Source organism: Parambassis ranga, chromosome 13 (assembly GCF_900634625.1).
Source record: "Parambassis ranga chromosome 13, fParRan2.1, whole genome shotgun sequence".
NCBI classification, from domain to species: Eukaryota; Metazoa; Chordata; class Actinopteri; family Ambassidae; genus Parambassis; species Parambassis ranga.
Window position 1 is genome coordinate 18,969,035 of NC_041033.1, and position 20,578 is coordinate 18,989,612.

Genomic DNA, 20,578 nt, shown 5'->3' on the forward strand with positions numbered 1-20,578 from the left:
ATAAGTACAAAGGAAAACAATAAGCCAAATGAATTATGCTAATATGGATCAGAGTGAGTGCAACTACCAACAAAACAAGTCGGTCTAACATGAAATTAAGCCTAACATTAGGTGTCTGACGTAGTTTAAAAATTCTTCTTCACACACCAGAAAACACATGAAAACAGACACTTCCTCTTTGTAGAACTTTTTTTTTTTTAACGAAGGAACAGCTCTCAGGCAAAAACTGAAAACCTCTTAACATTATTCTCACCACCACACGTCAAGTGCATGAATAACCTCCACTGTGTGACTTTGTTGGAAGGATAAGGGGTTCCTTTAAGCTTCGTGGATTTTTTTCTGCACTGCTAAGCTGAACAAAAATGACTCACTGCTGAATCGCTTACAATAGCAAAGTTAATTAAAAACCAATGCACTTGGCAGAATTGCAGGCATCATTTTTGCTTTTCCACTTGGCTTTTGACACTGATAAATTCTGACAATTTCCCCATGACTGGTTAACTAATCACACAAGCTGATACAGCCTGACTTCTGTGAGGGAATTTGTCGTAAAAGACACTCCTTTTTGTACTAGTAATGTTCTGAAATTCAAAGCAGGCCGGATTGTTGAGACAGGAAAACAAGCGAGAGTGTAATCTGTCACTGTACAACTGACTGTTAATCTGACGGCTGCAGATCAGGGTGCTAGCTAGCTGGGGTCGGCCTGTCCCCTGCTTTCTCTCATTTCTCTGGGAGATTACAGTATTAGGATCCTCATCTATGTAATCCTGTCAATGGGATACAGCCCCCTTCTCTGCTCTACCCCTAAAATGAAGTTCATAGTCACTTCACCATGTAATCAGTTAGGATACTGTAGCTCAGCAGCTTACAAGACTCATGTTGTGTTGCAAGAAGGCCATGGACCTTATGGTGGAGTTGATTACAAGCATTGTGCCATTCTCTAGGATTTTGACCCACTAGTACTAAAGGCATGTACACTCCATCCAAGTTCAAGGGTTCTTGGGAGGAGTCAATGCTATATGACTGCTTTTATTTAAATACCAGGGCGATGAGAAGTTTATGGCCTACAGCTCTTGTGACACAGATGGGTGATAATGCAGAAAGTTCTGCTGATGTTCTGACAGCTGGACTGTGTGTCTTTTAACCTACTAGATCATATACCGGTATGTCACTAAACAGATCCTACAAGGACAGATGCCACATGAAATAGTGCCACTTTAGTAACTCTGTGAGCACTTCCAGATGTTCTAATCTCAGATCCTTGTTGTTTTCTTCCTTGCCTCCTGTTTCCTAATCACTGCTACTAAAGTATAGTAGAGTCTGTCTGTCAGACGATAACATTACAGAGGAGGGACATACATAAAAAAATGGAATCATGCATTGTATGACCATCCAAAATTAAATAAATTAAAAAAGGCAGGATTATAAACCAATTCATACAATATCTTATTGAGATTAAAGACACATGAAAGAGAAAAAGAAGGCTGAAGGGAAATGACACATAACAAAGTAGGAGATCTTCATCAAGATTTTTGGGTTAAAGGAGAAAACATAGGCTGTGACACAGAATATATATCAAGACAGATACAGAGTTCAAGGGGGCTTTTGAATTAATCTCACGTTATGACAGTTTAAGGTTTTGGTATTCTGATGAATTCCAGGATTGGGCTTTAACTGCTTTCATTTTGTTTGCTGGTCTTTAATCTTCTAACCCTGCGTTCTTAATCAGAACTCAGAGCAGGTTTTTAATCTCGCATGAATGAGGCCGCGGATTATGGGCCTCTGACCTTGCCATGCCGCACAGCTGCTTCCTCCTCAAATCAAGTCTCCCGTCCTGTGTAGCTTGCAAAAGAGGATAATCTTACTTTTGCACTACAATGCTCCAAAATCTAACACACACACACACACACACAAGGGAAGAATCCTAAATTTTGAAGGGGAAATTTATAAACTCCTGACACTGTGCAGTGTCTTGGTATTTGAAGGTGACGCCAGTTTTGACAAGCATCGACTTGAGGATTTTCCACAGATGTGTGTCATGGCAGCACAGAGAGATCATATCTGATGTCTGTGGTATTATCATCATCTAATCCTTTTGACTTTTAGATGCAACACTACTTGCCGAGAGTCACAGCTTTGTGAGTCAGTGTGAGTAAGTCAACTTCTCAAAGTCAGATACTATTTGTTGCTTCAGGGTTGCCAGTGTAATTACCACTTTAACCTTGAGGATCTTGTTCTAAACGATGAGGTTGCCTTTTCCCTCACTGTCCCCAAGTGCCACAGTCGCTGTTTTGAAGTACACAAAATAGCAACAGCTTGACAAAATTGCCTCTTGAGCTTAATAGGACCTTCATAAAATGGTTTCTCAATTGGATATTAGTTTGTTTGATCCCATTTGATACAGAGATCCTCTCGACTCCACATGAGAAACTACACTCAGACCAGTCTGCCAGTCTGTAATATTGATTTGTGAATTGCCAGCAGTTTGAACCTCAACAAATGTTTATCCCAGCTTTGATTTGGCAGCTCAAGGTTGGATATTCCCAGCCTGGCATTCAGTTCTACAGACAATCAATATAATAATAATATAATAGCTACAACGTTTAAAGATTTTAAGACATTTACTATGCTATTCATTCTGCATATACAGAACATAAGGTGTGATTTTGTTGACAACAGTCATGCAGTGGATGATCTGACCTTATCTAGGTGCAGGCTAAAAACAATGTGTTGTCTACATAACTGGATAGGTGCAACAGAGAGGGTCAAAATGAAACGAGGACAAACTCCGACAGCTGTCAGTCACATTGGTAGCCTCAGAACCTGTTGTTAATGATACACCTGAGATGTACTATATGCTACCACATAAGAAGCAACCAGCCAGTCCAACCTCACTTTATCTGCTGCAGAATGATTCCTGCACTATTACCAGTAGCTTTTGTTTTAACGTTGGCAACAACAATGGCTCTGAAGACTATGTAACGGCAGAACCACAGTTTAGTGTGCAATTATTTACAACACTTGTATCACATTATGCTGTAGATGCAGGACATTTTCCAAGTCTTACATGTCAGTCTGGACAGCAGGGTTACACAAATGCGGGCACCTTAATGTATGTCATTTCTTGTTTGTTCTTTGGCTTAGGTCATTTATCAGCCTCATTGTTTTTAGTGTTGTCGCTACAGATTAGTTGGCGACTCCTTGCAGAACCACTGTAGAAGTTTATAATTTTACAAGCTATAAATAAGTGTGAAAATACAGAGGAAAATGCAGAAATCCAGAAACAGCTCAAAGAAATGGACACATATAAAGTATTAATGCAAGTAAAATCTTTTGTGCCAATAAAATATCAAAGGAAAAGTGCAACGTGGTGCAGTCAGACAGGGGTCAGCTAAACTGGAACAATGAGGCTGTGCTGCCATCTACTGGCTAAACTGCCACTGAAATAAAAGTGACACTTCTTGTCAGTGGAAATGACAGACTGAATAGTAACAAAATTTTTATTTAAATCTGTTATACATGAAAGCATTTATTAAAAAATACTGAACATGCAGACAGACCTAAATGTAAGACAATGGCATCCATATTAGCTTTGGGTTAATGTGCAACAGTGCGTGAGAAAAGGATGTACAAAACCTGCCTTCATCTCTCTGAATCAGGACTATACTACTGCATAAGGCACGTTTCGCATTAGATCATTTTCTTATGTTCACCTGTAACATTTTTCTGACATACTAGAACCATTTCTCAATTTTCAGTGGAAGATGACAGTCATTCATTCAAACTATGCTCAGCATTCAAATAATGCTGTTGAACAGTTTTGTAAGATGTAACAATCCCCTATTACCTAGTGTAAGAAGGTCTGTTAGTGCTGTGCATATATTATTTAAAGAAAGAGCATAGTGGTGAAATAATACAGTACATGTATAGACTACAACAGATTAACAAGCACGAAATGAAAGAGTTGCTTCCTTTTCATTATGTGGCATATGTGTGCATTAGTATTCAGAACAGAGTCAGGTTATGAGTTTCCCTGAGAAAAACAAACTAATTTTAAAAAAATATCTTCCTACATTTAGAAATGGAAACTATTACCTGAACATTGCCAGCACCCTGATAATGATGAATACTTGATTGTATTTGCTACAGTGAAATGTAGATCAGAAATACAGCAAAGGAAATGATCAACATTTCTTTATCAATTTAAGATAACCTGTATCAGGCAGAAAATGAATCACGTCTATCCAAAAAGATGATTACAGTAAATGTTCGATGTGGTCCTGCATAGCTAGAAAGATACAAGAATTATAAGGTGATGTTCATGTCCAGACAGGCATCGAGTAAGGATGGTGGAACAGAGCAGCCTGCATCCTCTGTGCTCGCCTGTGGTGCAGCAACTTGAACTGAGTCTGCAGGTGGCCCGCTTCGGTCACACTCTGAGGAACAACTTACCATTTCAATGGTGATCTGCGACTCGTCGTTTTTTTCCACAAAGATGGAGGAGGAGATGGGAAAGTCTTGTGAGGAGAGCTTAGCAAGAAGCTGCAAGTGGTCCTGTTCAGAGCCAGGCTCGATGCTGACGCTCTTGCATAACCCGCACAGGCTCTGCTGCATCTCATCAAGGTTGTGTTCGAGCTCTGTTCGCTCCTGCAGCAGACGCTCTTTCTCACTTTTCTGTAAAGACAACAACAGCAAAGCTCTATTACTTCCGCTAACACTCACTGCTGAGTTTTCAGAACCGTTTGCTATGTCAAATTGACAAGATCAGAAATAGTACAGTAGTGGGGGTCATCATTAAAGGTCTTTTAAAGGTTTGGATCGTGACACTTGTTGAGAGTACAGGACAGATGCTATTAAAGTAAACGTACTAATTTTTTGATTTCACATTCCAACTGGTGTATGCTGTCTAGTTTCCTCTTTCTGCAGCGCTGTGCAGCCACACGGTTTTTACTTCGCCGACGGACATCATGGACAAACTCAAGCTGATCTGGAGTCAAGTTATGGTTTCTCAGAAGCTGCTGAAATGCACTCCGGCTCAGTGCTGAGATCTGCTCCACTGGGAATGGAAGCTGGATCTGTAGAGGTGTAAAGATGTAGAAGTTAGATTTATTTATTACTGAAAAGATTTATAAAAAATAAAATAAAAGAGATAAGATATTAGGTGTGTATTCTAATGACCTCTGCTGCTCTTTTGTTGTTGGCTTCAGTATCTCCGTCTGTGTCCAACTCTGAGTCGTCTCCAGAGTTGACTGAGGAGGACATGTAGGGACTCTTCTCTGCCTGTGACAAGTTGTCATGTTGTGTAGGGGGGTCATCGCCTGTACCAAGGTCCCTGAGGAAGGGACAATCACCTGCACTGGAGCTCAGGTCCAGCTGTTTAAGCCAATGAAAGTCTGATGCTTTTGCCAGATTGTTTTGGTCTATTGGATCCAAGGGGAGTGGTGGTGCTTGGGATGGACAGAGGTCAGACCAAAAGCCCTTTGCCAGATGTTCAGCCACCTCCCTCTCCACACGGCTCCTCTCCCCAAATCCCTCTTCATGGCTTAGGGCAGTCAGCGTAGCGTCTGAGAGATCACCGGCCATGTCCTCTTCGATGTGAGCCTCATCTTGCTCCAGTAATGTACTGCAATCTTCCACCCCTGATGTCTTGAGTGGACATGAGCTGGTGTTACAGTTGGTTTCAGCGCCAAGTGTTTCAACAGTCTGTTTACTATCTTTGCCTGCTGTCTCAATGAGTTCTGGAGGGTTCACATCGCCCGATGCTGACAGCTCGCAGGGTAAGCAACAGTCTGCCAAACTCAAATCGGTTTGATTACACTGTTCTCCTATGTGTAAAATGTCTCTTTCGCAACACTGAGAAGTATGATGTGCTTTGTCAGAATCTGGGCATGGCAAAGACAACATGGGGCACACACCGTTGGCTGTTAACTCCAAAGATAAGGAGGGCATTTGTGGCCCACAGCTGTCCAAACACAAGTGTTCCTCTCCACTACTTGTCTGGCCCTGTGTGCTCTGAGGACACTGTGATGGGAAGTGCGTTTGCTCATCACTTCCTGAAGGCACTGGGCTGTGTGACTCAAATGATTCTGGTTGGGTACTTTGTACACTGGAGCCACAACTGGAACTGCGACCCCGACTGGCACAACACGTTGTAAGCCTGACCCTCTGTGAGGTTTTTCTGCCCTCAGAAAATTTAGGTATGAGGAAATCAAAGCATGCTGACTCCAAGTTGTGAAATCCCAAAAACTCTGCGCTGCTGTAAATTGCATGAATGTTTTCTTTGGTGAAAAGCAGCCTTGATGTGTAGGCAAATTGAAGCAAAGGTTCAAACCCTTCCACAGTCACCTGTTTGGAAAAGACATGCAGCAAATTTTAGTTTGTCTAAATTCATACACAAGTAAAATAATTTGCACAATTTTTCCACAAATAATTTAGCTAAACACCAACCTCATCTGGCAAAGCGATAATGGGATTCTGTCTGCCGACACTTGTAACCCTGCTATGAAAGTATTCGCTGCAAGATGCCAAAACAGAACAATGGGCCCGAAAACTCCTGCCCTCCACCACCACTGTCACGTCACACAAGACGTCCTGCTGCCTCTGGTCATTTAGACACTGGAGAACATGTGCGCAGTGCACTGCTGACTGGAAAGTGAACACTGACATCCGAGGAGCTTGCAGCGTCATGGTTCTTAGAAGCTCAGCCTGTGTGACAAAGGAAGCAGTGAAACATCACTGTCAAACGACATTAATTGAATGAGGACTTTGAAACATTTAGAGTTTTATTAGAAATTAATTGACAATTCAACCTACCAGTTGAAATGTTATTAAAGAGCTTATAAATACCACAAATTCCAATTTCTAAGCAACATCTATAATGCTGAAACAAGCTGGATATACATTAGGTTTATGAAATGTTTTTATCTAAACACATAACATTAAAATGAGGAAAAACTTTTTTTCATTCAGAAAACTCAAAGAAGTCTAGCTGCCTCCATGTGAAGACCTGGATATAACTAATTAATACAGTGATTTTAAGTAGATAATGCCTTGTTATGCAGGAGAATGACTTTGACTCTGCTCTAAAATAAAACTTAGTAAAATGAAAACAAGAGGTACATAATCATGTATGTAGTTATTAACTAGTGGTTGCGACAGCAAGATGTTAGCAGTAACTTCTTCTAAGACTGTACTTACTGGATAAAACATTAGCTTAACAGCTGCTGACAATACATATTAAGCTAATTTAGCAAACTTGCAAAGTGGATAACATGTTAACTTTCACTCTGACACTAACTTTAACGACAAAATGCTGACTCATGTTTAGCAGAGTTGCTCAACTGGGCCTTGTGGAGAAGCGTAACTAAAATGATCCAAAGTTAGAGCTAGGACGATGTGTTATTAACGACAAAGAACAAAGTCATTACGCTGTTAAAAGTTAACAGTCATAAGGTTATCTAAACAGGGTAGCTTTATGCTAGGCCCAGACCGTTAGCTTTAACAACTGTGCCGACATCTTTTCCTGTTGTTAGCTAAGACTGAAACAAAGCCTTTTATAACACGAACTTCACATCTTAAGTATTTATCAGAGAAGGAAAAACTGTTCACTCACCTGCCATGTTAGGTGGATAACGCTGCCAATAAATTCGGAGGAGGAGAGATGTATCTGTGAACAGACTTTCTTCTCGTCATGTGACAGCTTCAACAAGGCGCTAACTGCGCATGCTCAGTGCATGTCAGAAAGTCATGGGGCATAAGATTTTCTCATTTTTTAAATCATTTAATGACATCACACAGATAAAAAATAGACATACGTTTACATATACCTAATATGCATTGTTCCCAAACTTTATTATATCTCCTGAAACGGAAAAACCTCAGTACCACAATAGGTTTAATGTCATTTTTACCTTATTCCAATCAGTGTGACACACCTACAGATGTCCTAACATTGTATGATAAAACATTTTCACAACTTTTCTTTTGTATAACTGTATAATGTTATTTCATCACAGCCCTGTCTGTGATCCCGTACACCACTGGTGCAGCTGAAGCAGCAGGTTGGTTTATTTGCATTTCCTGAGAGGTGAGGCATGGTCCTATTAGTGGATCCTTTCATAAAAGAGGAGGTAGGCTTGGCAGCTCTGTACTTTACTCTCGCTCACAGGCTGAACACTTGTGTCGCTGATATGGAACCAGGAGCCTCTGGATGGCTCTGTATCTGTATGAGGGCAAGTGACAAATTAATGGAGAGAACTACACATTTTAGGTTATTATCCTATTTATGCTACTAGTACCTTCTGCTGCAAGTCTGTTAGGTGAGACTCTCGAGCACTGAGGTCGTACTTTCACATAGGCTGTATAATGACCCGATCTCATTGTTCCACTGTGCTCTACGATGCCATACAAACTGTACAAAATCTGAGTATCTCCCTCCGTCACATTCTGCTTAGACACAAACATTTGTTAGTACTCAGACTTTTAAAAAAACATGCCTTGTACATGATTTTTATGTGATAACAGCTCTCACACTTACCTTGCATTTAAGTGCACAAAAAGGAGCTAAATCAAGTATAAGCGGGAAGTTGACATGCCGGTTAACTTTACAAATACTGTATCCATTCTAGAGGAAAACAACAAAAGTGAGCACCAAAAATGAAGCTTATTTCTGCCTTTGAAAAAAAGAAAAATCAATAAAACGACACATTTCATGGTTTCAAATAGTAATTCTGCATCAAAACAACTAGATCAATGACAAACACAGGAGTGTGGAAGCGTTTCTTCAAATGCTATACCTGTTGAAATCTTTTCAAATGAAGTGTAAGAACTGGTGGAGGAGAGGAGATCAGCATCTGCTTCAAGGCGTCAGTGTAGATATTCTTTTTAGATCCTAAACAAAGCACAAATAATAACAATAAACTCTATTGACCGCCTGATCACACAGATGTTAAAGTAGCAACTCTCTGTACCTCCATCTTTGTCTTTCCTCTGCTGCTGCTTAGTGCATGTGACACATAACAGGCTGTTGTTCTGTGTGAGAGTTTCCACCTCGGTGAACTGAAAGAGGCAGGACTGCACTGAGCACTCCTGTTTCTCTGGGGTTGTCCTAGTAGCCAGCGTTTGGAAGGCCAGCTCTGGGTCCTGACTTATTACTGTATACTCCTTAACCTCCTGCACATCTTCACTCGCCATGTCTCGTTCCTTAGCATCAGGGTCATCTATGAAGGCATCATCCAGGGTTACTCTCTCCATTTCGGTCACCAGCGGTATGTCCTCCTCTCCGTCGTCCTCTATGTTGGATATTTCATCACATAAAGTGCCTCCTTTTGAGTGCTGCTCTTCAGATAAGACAGTGAAGTGGTTGTAGACTGATGTTGCTGCAGATGCTGAATCCTCGTCCTCTTCTTTTTCTTCCTCAGCTTGCACCGCATCAAATTTGTTTTCATCTTGATCGGTCACACCGGCAGGTGCAGGATGTTGATCACTCAGTGAGGATGTGAGACTGTCCAAAGTGATTCTGCTTTCAAGCTTCTGTTGCCTTTTCTGATGCTGCAGGCAAACAACAAAACAATTTAGTTTAACCTAGTCCACCAAATAGACACAAAATTCCTACCCATCCTTAAATTCTGTACAACTCAAATAAAAATTAATCCATTCACTGAAAGACCTTTGCTTGCTTCTTTGACTGCTTCTTGGCTTTTTTCTGCTGATACTTGCTGCTAGCTGCAGTGGGAACGTCATCATTTCCATCATTTCCAGGGCTGTCTCTGCCATCCTGAGCTGACTCGCATGCCTTCTGAAACCCCTTTTTTGGGTTCTTCTTTCTGTATGCCTGCAAGGAATGGGCACAAGCATGTAACAGAAATATTTAACAAATAATTGCTCAGAAATGGTCTGAAATGATGTTTTTACCTCATCAGAAACAGGGAGGGAAAGATCTAAAAACACCTCTGTGACCACAGACACCTGGAAGAGTGGAAAATTTATGTTACATAAACGAAAACAATTTATCTCCTGCTTTTGTTGGCTACAATACATACCATCTTACACTGCTGACACATTATAGTGCTGGTCAATTCCCCGCCAAAAACTTGATCAACAAAGTTAGTTGGAACTCCATTTTTCTCATAGGCTGAAATCACAACTTCGTCGTCAGTCGTAAACATTATTAAGAGACTCAACCTACTGGTACACAGCAGAGGAACAAGCTCATCACTTACCCTTTACTTGTGTTTTCAGCTGCTCTCCATCTGTGTCACTTTTAGATTGTTTTAACACCTCCAGTATCCCTGAGTGTACTCGCTGTAAAGACAAACACCATCTTAAGGAACTCACAGGTTGTCCTAGCTGTAAACTATAGCAATGCTTATAAACTCTTAATTTCAGCCTCTTTAAAGTCATAAATTCTATGAGTTGCAGAATTGCTAAGGTAATTAAATGAGAGCGAAAAACAATATAGCCATACTTCTTGCTATTTTGTGGGACTGTGTGATTTATCGGTAAACCATAAGAAATTTAAAAAACATTATTGTGAATTCATATCCACTGGGGACTACGGATATAGACATAGAAATTTTACATCAACTGTGTTCTGTTTAAAGAGAAAATATTGTTTAGACAGACAGAAATAAAATAGAAAATATGTAGAAATTGGGTTTAAACTGAAAGCATACTTTGAGCTCTTCAGCTCGCATCCCATCCATCAGGTAGCGCAGCAGCTCCTGACTGTCTTGCTGCTGAAATCCTTTGAACCTAGCTGCCCTGCAGGGATGAGATGAACAACACTTATCAATGTAATGCTAGGAGGAATATATTGTAAGCACAACTTAAGGATGAGCTCCATCTCAAGCTGTGGTTGCACTCACTTTTTACAAACTTGCGTGAACAGCTCCCGTGGTGTAACCACATTCTTGTTTGTTTCCTGGATCTGATTAAGAAGTTGACACATCGCTATGGTTAGAGGTCCAGGCTGATCCAACTGCACATCAATAGGCTCCTGCAATCATAAATTAAAGAATATAATACTCTGACATGTGTTGGGAGGATGAAAGATAAACATGTACTGGCAACACACCAGATCCAGGGAGGCGTCGGGTCTAATGTTAAGACTGATTTTCTCTTCTGTCACTTTGTTGAGAGTTTGTCTCAAGAGCTGTGTTTGTGAGAGATTCTGGGAAAAAAAAAATCACAGCCCTTAATAATACTTATTTTAAATTAGTAGAGCATCCCATATGAGGCAAAATCTCACCTGAATGACAGCATTAAAGAAACAGGTGTTTCCCAGGTTGCTCAGCCCCTTCACTGAAACACCACAGGTTTCTTCAGGTGTCCTGTTCTTCTTTGAGTTTCCAGCACTCTCTTCCTTTGAGTGTTTCTTCTGGTTTTCCTTCTTTTCTTTGTTTTCCTTGTCCTCACTTTCTTCTACTTTTACAGTCTCTGTATTCTGTTCAGCTTCTAACATGCTGTCTTCCTCATTGACTCCTAAATAAGCAAACATGAGGGTTATTTTTATGGAGACTTATAATTCTGGTAATATGTTTTAATTAAATGCAACCTACTTTTCTGTGGTATTTTCTTGGGATCTGTAGAGGTTTGCTTTTTCAAGTTAGTCACCAGCTGAGCTAACTGACCTGTTTTGGAGTACTGGACTTCATCATCACATATGTAACACCTAAAGGTTCATAGCTTATTAAAAATAGAATTCATTTTTCCACAGCGTTTGTGATTAACATGCAAGATCAACATACTCACCACACACTCCAACTGTCCAAACTGACCACTAGGCAATGAGGATCTGACCGAGGAGTTTCATAATGTTTGATGGCATGCTGATTCTCAGAACAGCGTCCACACCCCTGATAGATACAGTTGGTTATTTAGGGGAAACTACTTCATATGCTGTCAAAATCTGAATGATGAATGAGTAGAATAAACTCACTCTATGGCCGCATTTTAAGCACATCCATGTCCCCACTGTTTCCTTTTCCTCCTCAGAGTCTTGTGGCTGAGCTGAGCTGATATTTTCCTTATTTTCTTCATGCTTACAATCCTGACAGCTCGTCCAATCAGAAACCCCAGAGAGTCTCTTCATGAGACTTTGGTCTGTCCCCTTTTTAATATGTCTACATGTTGGAACTATGAAGATAAACACACAGAAAAATGCAAACTCACACTAGGCCTTCCACAGGTTGTTTTACAACATGAAGATGATAATAAATTCTTTACCTGTGAAGTCAGTGTCATCATCCTCTCTGGAGCTCTTGTCCTTCCCCCTCTTCTTTCCCATTTTCACTTAAACACATTTAGACATGAATGTATTTTAAATATTATGCTAGCTCTACCAAATAACAACACTGAATTTTAACAATGCTAATAAAACTTTAGTATCTGTGCATTCCGTAATAAAAGAAAACACGACCTTCCACATGGTCCAACTTACTGTCACATACGGAGCTTAAAACATACACCTTCTCAGTTCAGTTTCGTTTACTTTGTGTGAATGACTAATCCGGACATTATTAAATTAGTTTCCAGATTAGAAAATGTGCCCGTTCGGATATAAAGGTGAATTTACAAAGTTTAAAATTCGAAAAATGTACTACGCTGATATGGCAGAAAAAAAATCCCAGCTGACACATGCAGACAACAGAGGAACAAAAAAATGTGATAGTGCCGCTGTTTCTGCTGCGCTGTACCAGTGTTTCCTGTGTGCTTCGCTTAAAACAGTCCGAGTTGAAACAAACTTCCGCTACACGCTAGCGCAGCAGGAGTTTAAAGAGAAGCAGCCCTATTAATGCAGCATTATTGATCATCTAAAACGGCTGTAACCATGGATTTAAATAGCAGTTAACGTTTTTATAAGACCAGTATTTGAAGTTGACGCCTCTTTTTTTTTACTCTACCAACATGTCACACTTGGAGTGGGCTGAGTCTCAGCTTGCAGAGATAGAGCTGCTAACCAGCATGGTTCCCACTGTGGAGGAGCTGGAGCTCATTGACCAGCTGGCGCTAGCTGAGCTCAGGAACTATGTGGAGGGTTTAACTTCAACAGGCAGCCCTCCTTCCTCCAGACCTCAGTTCCTCATCAAACAGAAATTGGATGCTGCAGACACTGAGGTATCCACCACAGCTGTCATAAAGTGTTTGTCTAATTGTGACAGATCATTTCACCTTTGTTTCGAATTAACTATCGTCTTTTGTTTCTGTTTAGACTAAGGTCATTTTATCCTGTGCTTACCCACCTGAATACCCAAGTGTGTTACCAGAAATAACAGTCCGGTAAGCCTTTAGTTTCTGAATAAAATAAGAAGTTAAATTGTCAGACGTCAGTGTCGCCTTTTTAAAATATATTTCCTTTAAATCCCTGGCTCTGAATATTTGTTTTTTGTGCTCTAGTTGTTCAGACCTCAGCAGAGCTCAGCAGACACAGTTCCAGGCACAGCTCAATGCATACCTCATGGAAAACTGCCAGGGGGAAGTATGTGTCCTCCCTGCTGTGGACTGGGTTAAAGACAACCTGCAGACCTTCATTAATAAGAGTTTATTAGCAGCACCAGCTTCTAAGAAAGAATCTTCACCTCAAGGGGCACAGGAAGTGTTCAGCCGACTGTGGATATATAGTCACCACATCTACAACAAGTCTAAAAGGAAGAACATTTTGGAGTGGTCGAAGGAGTTGGGCCTGTCAGGATTCAGCATGCCGGGGAAGCCGGGTATTGTGTGTGTGGAAGGTCCCCAGACTGCCTGTGAGGAGTTTTGGTCCAGGTAGCCTGAGTGTTGTTATTTTTAGCAGCTGAAGTCTCAGCCAGAAGCTTACTGAGGTACCAGGTTTTATTATTTTTCCAAACTTTTTCCCATTTCACAGAGTGAAGGTTCTGACATGGAAGAAGATCATGATTCGACATAGAGAGGATATTCCCCTTGATCGTCAGGGCGAGGACAGCAGGACTGTTGAAAGCATAGACTCCCTGCGCAAATTCACTGGCTTTGAAGAGGCAATGTTTGACCCCCATGGGAACAGAGGTAATCATATGGACCTTGGGCAGCTCTACCAGTTCTTAAATGAGAAAGGCTGTTGTGACGTCTTCCAGATATATTTTGGCATCGAAGGGAGGTAGAGGTCAGGCCAAAATGAGAAATGTATGCCTTGTTGTCCAGATTTACTCTTCGTTAGTCTCCCCTCTGGATGGGTTGTCGGAACAAGCACGGCGGATACAACTCGTAGTTTCCACACTCTTTATTTGACAAGCACACATACTACATAAACTGTGAGCTGGACGAACTTCCAACTGAACATTTAGTGACTCTTAGGACCATCAGGAACTTTCAGTGGTCTATTATGAACTTTCAGGAACTTTAAGTAACGCTCAGAAACCTTTAGCTGAACTATTAGTTGAACTATTAGAAGCTTTTAGTTTCCATCAGAACTATTAGTGGTGTTAGATCTATTAGGTTGTAAACCTGCAATAAACACACGAACAAACTTTGTTAACGGCTAACATTTTGACTGTAACATTTCAAAACTAAAAATGCCCACTCACCGACGCGTCATGCCGGTTCCGACAGGCAATCAGAAATAATAAACAAACTGTTGCTTTAGCTGCACTTCAAAGCAACAAGCGTTGATATGGCTACTCTACAAACATTGTCCAGATTTACTCTTCGTTAGTCTCCCCTCTGGATGGGTTGTCGGAACAAGCACGGCGGATACAACTCGTAGTTTCCACACTCTTTATTTCACACGTGACTCTTAGTGACTCTTAGTTTAGTGAGTCTTAGAACCATTAGGAACTTTCAGTGGTCTATTATGAACTTTCAGGAACTTTTAGTAACACTCAGAAACCTTTAGCTGAACTATTAGTTGAATTATTAGGAACTTTCAGGTGAACCATTAGCGGTGTTAGATCTATTAGAACTATTAGCTTGTAAACCTGCTACTCTACAAACATCGTTGCCATAGCTGCACTACAACTGCGCTTACTCCGCAGTTGCTTCATTCATGTATATGTCTAACTCATTCATGTATATGTCTAACAGTCATGAACATCTATTACAGTCACACACAGTATCTTTAACTTTCCACACCCATATCAGGAAATAAAGTTTTCTACTGGAAAATCCTACACTTGTTAGTAAAAAAAAAAAAGGAAAAGAAAAGAATAATTCATTATTCATTTTTATTGTCACACCAAACACACAAAGTATACTCTCACACGTGGCACCTGATTAACTTCATGGATGACCCTCGGGTGTTACACCTGATACCTCACAGAGAGAACATCTCTGCAATTTGACACACAGCATTGTCGCTCGTTTTAGTTAATGGGCATATTTTTCAAAGAGAAGCTTTAAAGGGATGTTTATCTGAGGGTCCTCTCAAGGACCTCAGTCACATTTGCAATTTTAATACTACTGCATATGCAGCGGATTACACCTTGCCCTGGGTGTTTTTCTCCTCAAATGGCAGCAGTCTGTATACTGCAAGGCTATTATAGGTTTCTCAGGTCTGATACTACTGTAATAATTGAACAACATAGTCAACAAATCTGCAGATTTGTTTTTTTTTCTTATGAATTATAGATAGCGCAATAAAGTCTTTTTCCAATTTTCCTTGAGTGATTAGCTCTAAGATAAATCGTGCATCATTGTGGATTACATGCTGGCAATTAAAAAATGTGCTATTGAATATGACTTTTAATTTTAGACCCTTAAGCCTGGATGGAAAACAGGTATTCTTATAGATTTTTCATGTCGATTGTGTTCCTCTGGAGTCATATAAAATATTTATGGATATTTTCAAGGTGATTTTATCAGCACAGTACTAAGCTGTTTATTTTTGTCACATGCATTCATAATTTATTACAAAGCCTGTTGGATGCACCATACTGTATTTTATAATTCTGCATGCTGAAAATTATCTCAAGGGAGTTTGGACCCTGAACGGGCATTGCAAAGTTCAGACTCTGTCATATATTAACCCATAACCAGAACACTGCAGTTAAATGAGGACTAATAATTAATGAGTTGTTGTATGAAAGGACATATAACTTGAATCCAGCCAATATAGTGGATTGAATCTATTCAATAAGCTTAGTCTACATTGCCCAGAAGAGGGCAGCATTACATAATCAAAGTTGGAAATCAACAACTATTGGATGTTATCTTTGATTTCAGGATGCTAACCTGTTCCAAATATAAAAGATTTAAAAGAACAACAAAAGTGTAATCAGCACAATCTAGTGCATTAGAGTAAAAATGTCCTCATTTAACTATGTAGATTTTAAACAATATAATGATATTTATGTAAAAAGTAGGTTATATCACTGGCATATTTCACAAAACTAACATTTAATGCTCAGAAATTACCCTCCACATTGTCTCAACTCAGCTTCTGTTCTCCTGGGAGATGCTGGTCATCTTTTAGTTTAGTTCCTTCTTGCTCTTGCTCATCAGAGAGAGGACACTGAGGACACTGAGGCTTTCATGCTTTCTGTGCAGTAGGTGTTACAAAACAACAGAACAGTTTAAACCACCTGTATTTTGCAATGTTTACTTCTCACTGGCTGTGGACAGATTAATCACTGCCATGTGGATGTACATCAGGTCACAGCAGCCTTGCCCTGCAATGGCCAGTGCTGTATAGATTGCCAATGTTTGTTTCAATAAAGACAGACACTTTTCCTCCATACCTTTATTTTGTTTTATTCCACGCACAAATGACTTTCCAAGCGCCTTATTGATTTTTTTTTTCATTCTATGTGGTGAATCCCTTCAGTGCTGTACACCAGTGGTAAATAAATGTACAAAACAGCAGATTACAAAAGATGGTCTTAAAAATGCAAAAGTTTTAATTCTAAGTAAACTTGTCACGCAATGTCTGGCTGCTGCATACTGTTACACACTTTGTGTGCCCTGATATTGCCGAAAAAAGATGGATAAATATGTGCTCTGAGATGTCACTATGAATAACCAAGTGGAAAACAGCGGCATTTAATCATAGCCACCTGCTCCTTCTATCAGAGGTTAATTGCCGGTATCTACCTGCCAGATGTAACCACAGTAAACATGGTGTTTCTAATAGAATACTTCTTTGTCTATACAATAAATTGAAGCAATGCTGTTGACCTGCATTTCAACTGAAGTGCAAGCCATTAACACTACATCTGATTACAAGTCAATAACACCACAGCAGGTCAAATGTAGACCAGTCTGTATTAACTTCTCTATTATAGTAACTGACCTGCAGCTTCAGTGTTCTCTATTCTTTTCTACATACTGACAAATAAAGAGTCCATGTCCATGAGAGGCGATGGATTTTTTGTCTTATTGGTCTCTGAGTTTTAGCGAAGTTTAGATCGTTGCCTTCCAGTATTGTGCTAAAACTGCCATAAAATTCTTAAACCCAGGACTCAGCACACTTAGTCATTATTTCAGCTCATTTTTAGTACATAAAATATCACTGTCAGATCCTGCAGTGAAGTAACGTTAACAAAGCACTGCATAAAGCTACATTAGGCACTTTATGGAATGATTATCCTGCCTACCTGGACACTGTGGATCTGAGCTCTGTGTCAATGAGATGGTTCAGCAGATCAGGTTTCTGCACATCTGAAAATGTTCGGGGTGCTTTCCTTACTCAGGGGACTCTTTGACTCTAACATCATTAACAAAAAACTGCAGACACAGGATGTGAAGACAAGAGGTGAAGGTTGGGCCAATGGTGGCATTCATTTTCTTCCACTTAATTGCCTCACAGAGTTTCATTGTTCTGTGACATATTAATATTTTCACATTGAATAAAAGCAGGGAACCAGACTGTTACTAAGTGGCTGAGATGGTGAGAATTACTGACGCTGAGAAGTTGTTCAAGGAAATGACTTTTCCAGCTTTGGGATATGTTTGCTTTTTTGTGACTGACAGCATTTCTGGAATCTCCAGGTTCTCATCATGAAGCTCATCACCTATATTGACTTTCCATTGACGTATTCACATCCCATGTTTGATGCAATGAGCTATCGATCATACGCGTAGCCTTGATCTAATGAGTCCACCTGTGCGAAAGAAGGAAAAAAATACTGTACACATTTGGAATATTTCTTCCTACAGTGCAGTGCATGATGCATCGTTCTCATAACCAAAAGCTGCTATACAGTAGGTAAAGTCTGCATATATAGGTTACACTTTCTGCTGTGCTTTCTTTGAAACTTTTCTGTTGTTTGCCCTACTTGGCCCACCACCATTTTGTCCTGACGTTATAGCTGTGATTAAGTATCTTTGAAGATTCTTAGTAAATGGAATGTAGTTGATGAAGAGTAAATAGCTGAGAAGATGAGTGCAGAGACCATCTGTTATCCTTTGTTCTTGAAGCCCATTTTGGCAACTCTTTGTGAAAATCATTTTTACATTACACTTCATTCACACATGATTTACTGGTATTTTTCTTTTTTTTCATTATTTCAGACAATAACCCAATTCTGTAGGTCTATTGAACTGGTCATGCATATAATTGAATTAGTTTTGAATGTCATGGTGAAGTATTTGAACATTGGGATTTCATCATGTCTCTATAGCTGTCGCTTTTTCATAGAACCAAGCTAATATAAGTAGTATTGTTTTGAATTACGTGAAGCTGCCAGCACTGAACAGAAGGTTTGGAGGGTAACATGATGAAGAGTTTTCAAACTTGATGCACACCATGATGGTTTCATACCATATTGTTTTATCTACAAAAGGCAAAAAAAAAAAACATACTTCACCCAGTATTCCCTTTGGATGAGCCTGACTCAGCTGTGTAAGCTATTTTGGAGCATTAGTTGTGATATTAACAATGTGGTGACACAAGCTGTCAATTATGGTTATGATAAATTGCGTAAAATGGTCAATGCTGTGTGCGATCTATCACTTTTTTGGAAAACCATACTCTAATCACATAAAACATGCACACAAGCATATCTGAGTTGATCGTAATAATGCAGCAGACTGAATGTGTGAGGCATATATTCATTTATATCTGCTGCTCAATGTGTTCAGCATTGTTTATTGTGGTAAATCTATTGCAATGTCACAGGAGTTGAGCTCCTTTTCACAGCATATCAGTTTGTCAATTCACTATGTGCTGCATTATCATTTTCAATTCAGCTAAAGTAAACCTGATAATCAAAGCAATTAAAAACACAATCAGTTGTGTTTCAAAGTGTTATGTGCAAACTTGAGCCCAGACACTCTTTGGGATTCTGGACCTTCTCTCCTGAAGACCCCTCAAGGTGAACTCTTGTATGGCTCTCCATCCCATGAATACTAAATATGGCTGAATTAAACATTTTCCCCACTTCTCACTACTATTTAATCAGTTGTCTTACCGAGCTGTCTGTCTGCAGTAATCCCTAAGGCCCACCATCACGCTGACTGGCATCATAAAGACCACTGGCATGCTGCTCTGGAAGTATTTAAGCCCTAGCTATCTCATTGTGCCTTCCCCTCTTGTTGTATGTGCTCTTTAGCACCCTATAAATCAAGAGATTCTCTGTTACAGGCATGCAATGTGACCAAGTTTGAAGTATTTGCAAAGTGCTTTGGTACACATATGGGTTTATTGTAGGTTTAATGAAAATCTCTCTGTGTAATCATATCAAACTCAAAATGTATTTTCTATTAGATTTTCTTTCTTACTTACTTAATATCAGGCCTGAAGTTCTGATTATTCAAATAGTAGATTTAGCAGTTTAAAAATCAACGTATGCAGTTTTTACTTACTACAATCATTGGTGGATCACATCCAGTTTGATTTTAAGCAGCAATCTATGTAAAGGTGATTCCTTATTTAGATAGGTTTGGGTTGGATGTGCCATTATAAAAGGCTCACTGCCCATTATCAATAAAAAGGCGTGCATACAACACTATGTTTTAAATTAGAGCGACCAATTCCACATTCACAGCCCACATTTGTCCCACTACTGTTTGAACAAGAGGGTTAATGAAGTCTCTGCTATAACAGTAGAAAGCTAAATGTGACATATTATTTGATATAACTGTAGTGGTTAATTGAGCCTGATGTCGTCCTATGCTATTACTATTCGTGCTGAGCTGAAGAAAAACATTCAGAGGAGGGAGAGGAAGACCTTGATGATAATGAGGCTGATGCCAACAACACCTGATGTCCACCCACATCCCAGCAGCTGGCATCCTGCAGGCACAGCACTTTGTTAGAGCCTTTTCTAATACGCTGTTTACACTGTAATGTCCTGTTTGATTAGAACATTTTCTTTATCTCGTATTATTTTCTGGGCTGTGAATAAAATAAAAGCCCATCTTTTCTCAGTACCTATGGCTTTTGATGGACAGCCAAACTGACGCGAACCTCAAAATTTCCTGTCATGTGGCTGATAGAATCAAAGACGAGCATGCCATGGTTTCAGCTACAGAACATTACCATATGACAATGGCTACGAATGTTTGAACTACAGTTTTCAGAAACATGACAAGTTTGACAGCTAGACAACAATGGCTCGTGCAGTCAGGCGGAAAATGAAGTACATCCCATGGTAATTGTTGACTTTTACAAACACATCATGATCAAACA

The 20,578-nt window shown here is 39.8% G+C and overlaps 3 protein-coding genes across 3 annotated transcripts; 1 reads left to right on the top strand and 2 right to left on the bottom strand.

Annotated features, from left to right (window-relative positions):
* Nucleotides 1–3,513: 3,513 nt before the first annotated feature.
* Nucleotides 3,514–7,711, bottom strand: LOC114444520 (transcription regulator protein BACH1-like). Its single transcript, XM_028419144.1, has 5 exons — nucleotides 7,613–7,711; nucleotides 6,448–6,705; nucleotides 5,179–6,345; nucleotides 4,869–5,075; nucleotides 3,514–4,674 (listed from the first exon to the last, which is right to left on the bottom strand). The coding sequence occupies exons 2-5, from the start codon at nucleotides 6,685–6,687 to the stop codon at nucleotides 4,306–4,308; spliced, it is 1,983 nt and encodes a 660-aa protein (XP_028274945.1). The 5' UTR covers nucleotides 6,688–6,705; nucleotides 7,613–7,711; the 3' UTR covers nucleotides 3,514–4,305.
* Nucleotides 7,712–7,820: 109 nt separating this feature from the next.
* On the bottom strand, nucleotides 7,821–12,725 carry usp16 (ubiquitin specific peptidase 16). The gene is made up of 18 exons (XM_028419143.1): nucleotides 12,440–12,725; nucleotides 12,226–12,292; nucleotides 11,939–12,135; nucleotides 11,752–11,855; nucleotides 11,559–11,671; nucleotides 11,249–11,481; nucleotides 11,075–11,170; nucleotides 10,866–10,996; nucleotides 10,674–10,761; nucleotides 10,221–10,302; nucleotides 10,041–10,132; nucleotides 9,913–9,966; nucleotides 9,668–9,832; nucleotides 8,970–9,549; nucleotides 8,796–8,890; nucleotides 8,537–8,623; nucleotides 8,298–8,445; nucleotides 7,821–8,221 (listed from the first exon to the last, which is right to left on the bottom strand). Exons 2-18 carry the CDS (start codon nucleotides 12,284–12,286, stop codon nucleotides 8,103–8,105), a joined length of 2,445 nt encoding a protein of 814 aa, XP_028274944.1. The 5' UTR covers nucleotides 12,287–12,292; nucleotides 12,440–12,725; the 3' UTR covers nucleotides 7,821–8,102.
* Nucleotides 12,726–12,741: 16 nt separating this feature from the next.
* rwdd2b (RWD domain containing 2B) lies at nucleotides 12,742–16,724 on the top strand. Its single transcript, XM_028419146.1, has 4 exons — nucleotides 12,742–13,116; nucleotides 13,211–13,278; nucleotides 13,396–13,764; nucleotides 13,865–16,724. The coding sequence occupies exons 1-4, from the start codon at nucleotides 12,907–12,909 to the stop codon at nucleotides 14,115–14,117; spliced, it is 900 nt and encodes a 299-aa protein (XP_028274947.1). The 5' UTR covers nucleotides 12,742–12,906; the 3' UTR covers nucleotides 14,118–16,724.
* Nucleotides 16,725–20,578: the final 3,854 nt, after the last annotated feature.

Bases quoted from the DNA above. Each gene is read 5' to 3' on its own strand.
- rwdd2b (XM_028419146.1), top strand. From the start codon at position 12,907: ATGTCACACTTGGAGTGGGCTGAGTCTCAGCTTGCAGAGATAGAGCTG. The intron at 13,117-13,210 runs GTATCCACCACA...GTTTCTGTTTAG, and splicing joins TGGATGCTGCAGACACTGAG to ACTAAGGTCATTTTATCCTG. The intron at 13,765-13,864 runs GTAGCCTGAGTG...CCCATTTCACAG, and splicing joins TGTGAGGAGTTTTGGTCCAG to AGTGAAGGTTCTGACATGGA.
- LOC114444520 (XM_028419144.1), bottom strand. From the start codon at position 6,687: ATGACGCTGCAAGCTCCTCGGATGTCAGTGTTCACTTTCCAGTCAGCA. The intron at 5,076-5,178 runs GTCATTAGAATA...ACACCTCTACAG, and splicing joins ACAACAAAAGAGCAGCAGAG to ATCCAGCTTCCATTCCCAGT. The intron at 4,675-4,868 runs GTACGTTTACTT...TTGTCTTTACAG, and splicing joins AATGTGAAATCAAAAAATTA to AAAAGTGAGAAAGAGCGTCT.
- usp16 (XM_028419143.1), bottom strand. From the start codon at position 12,286: ATGGGAAAGAAGAGGGGGAAGGACAAGAGCTCCAGAGAGGATGATGAC. The intron at 10,133-10,220 runs GTAAGTGATGAG...TTGTGATTTCAG, and splicing joins GCTGAAAACACAAGTAAAGG to CCTATGAGAAAAATGGAGTT. The intron at 8,891-8,969 runs GTACAGAGAGTT...TGCTTTGTTTAG, and splicing joins GAGGAAAGACAAAGATGGAG to GATCTAAAAAGAATATCTAC.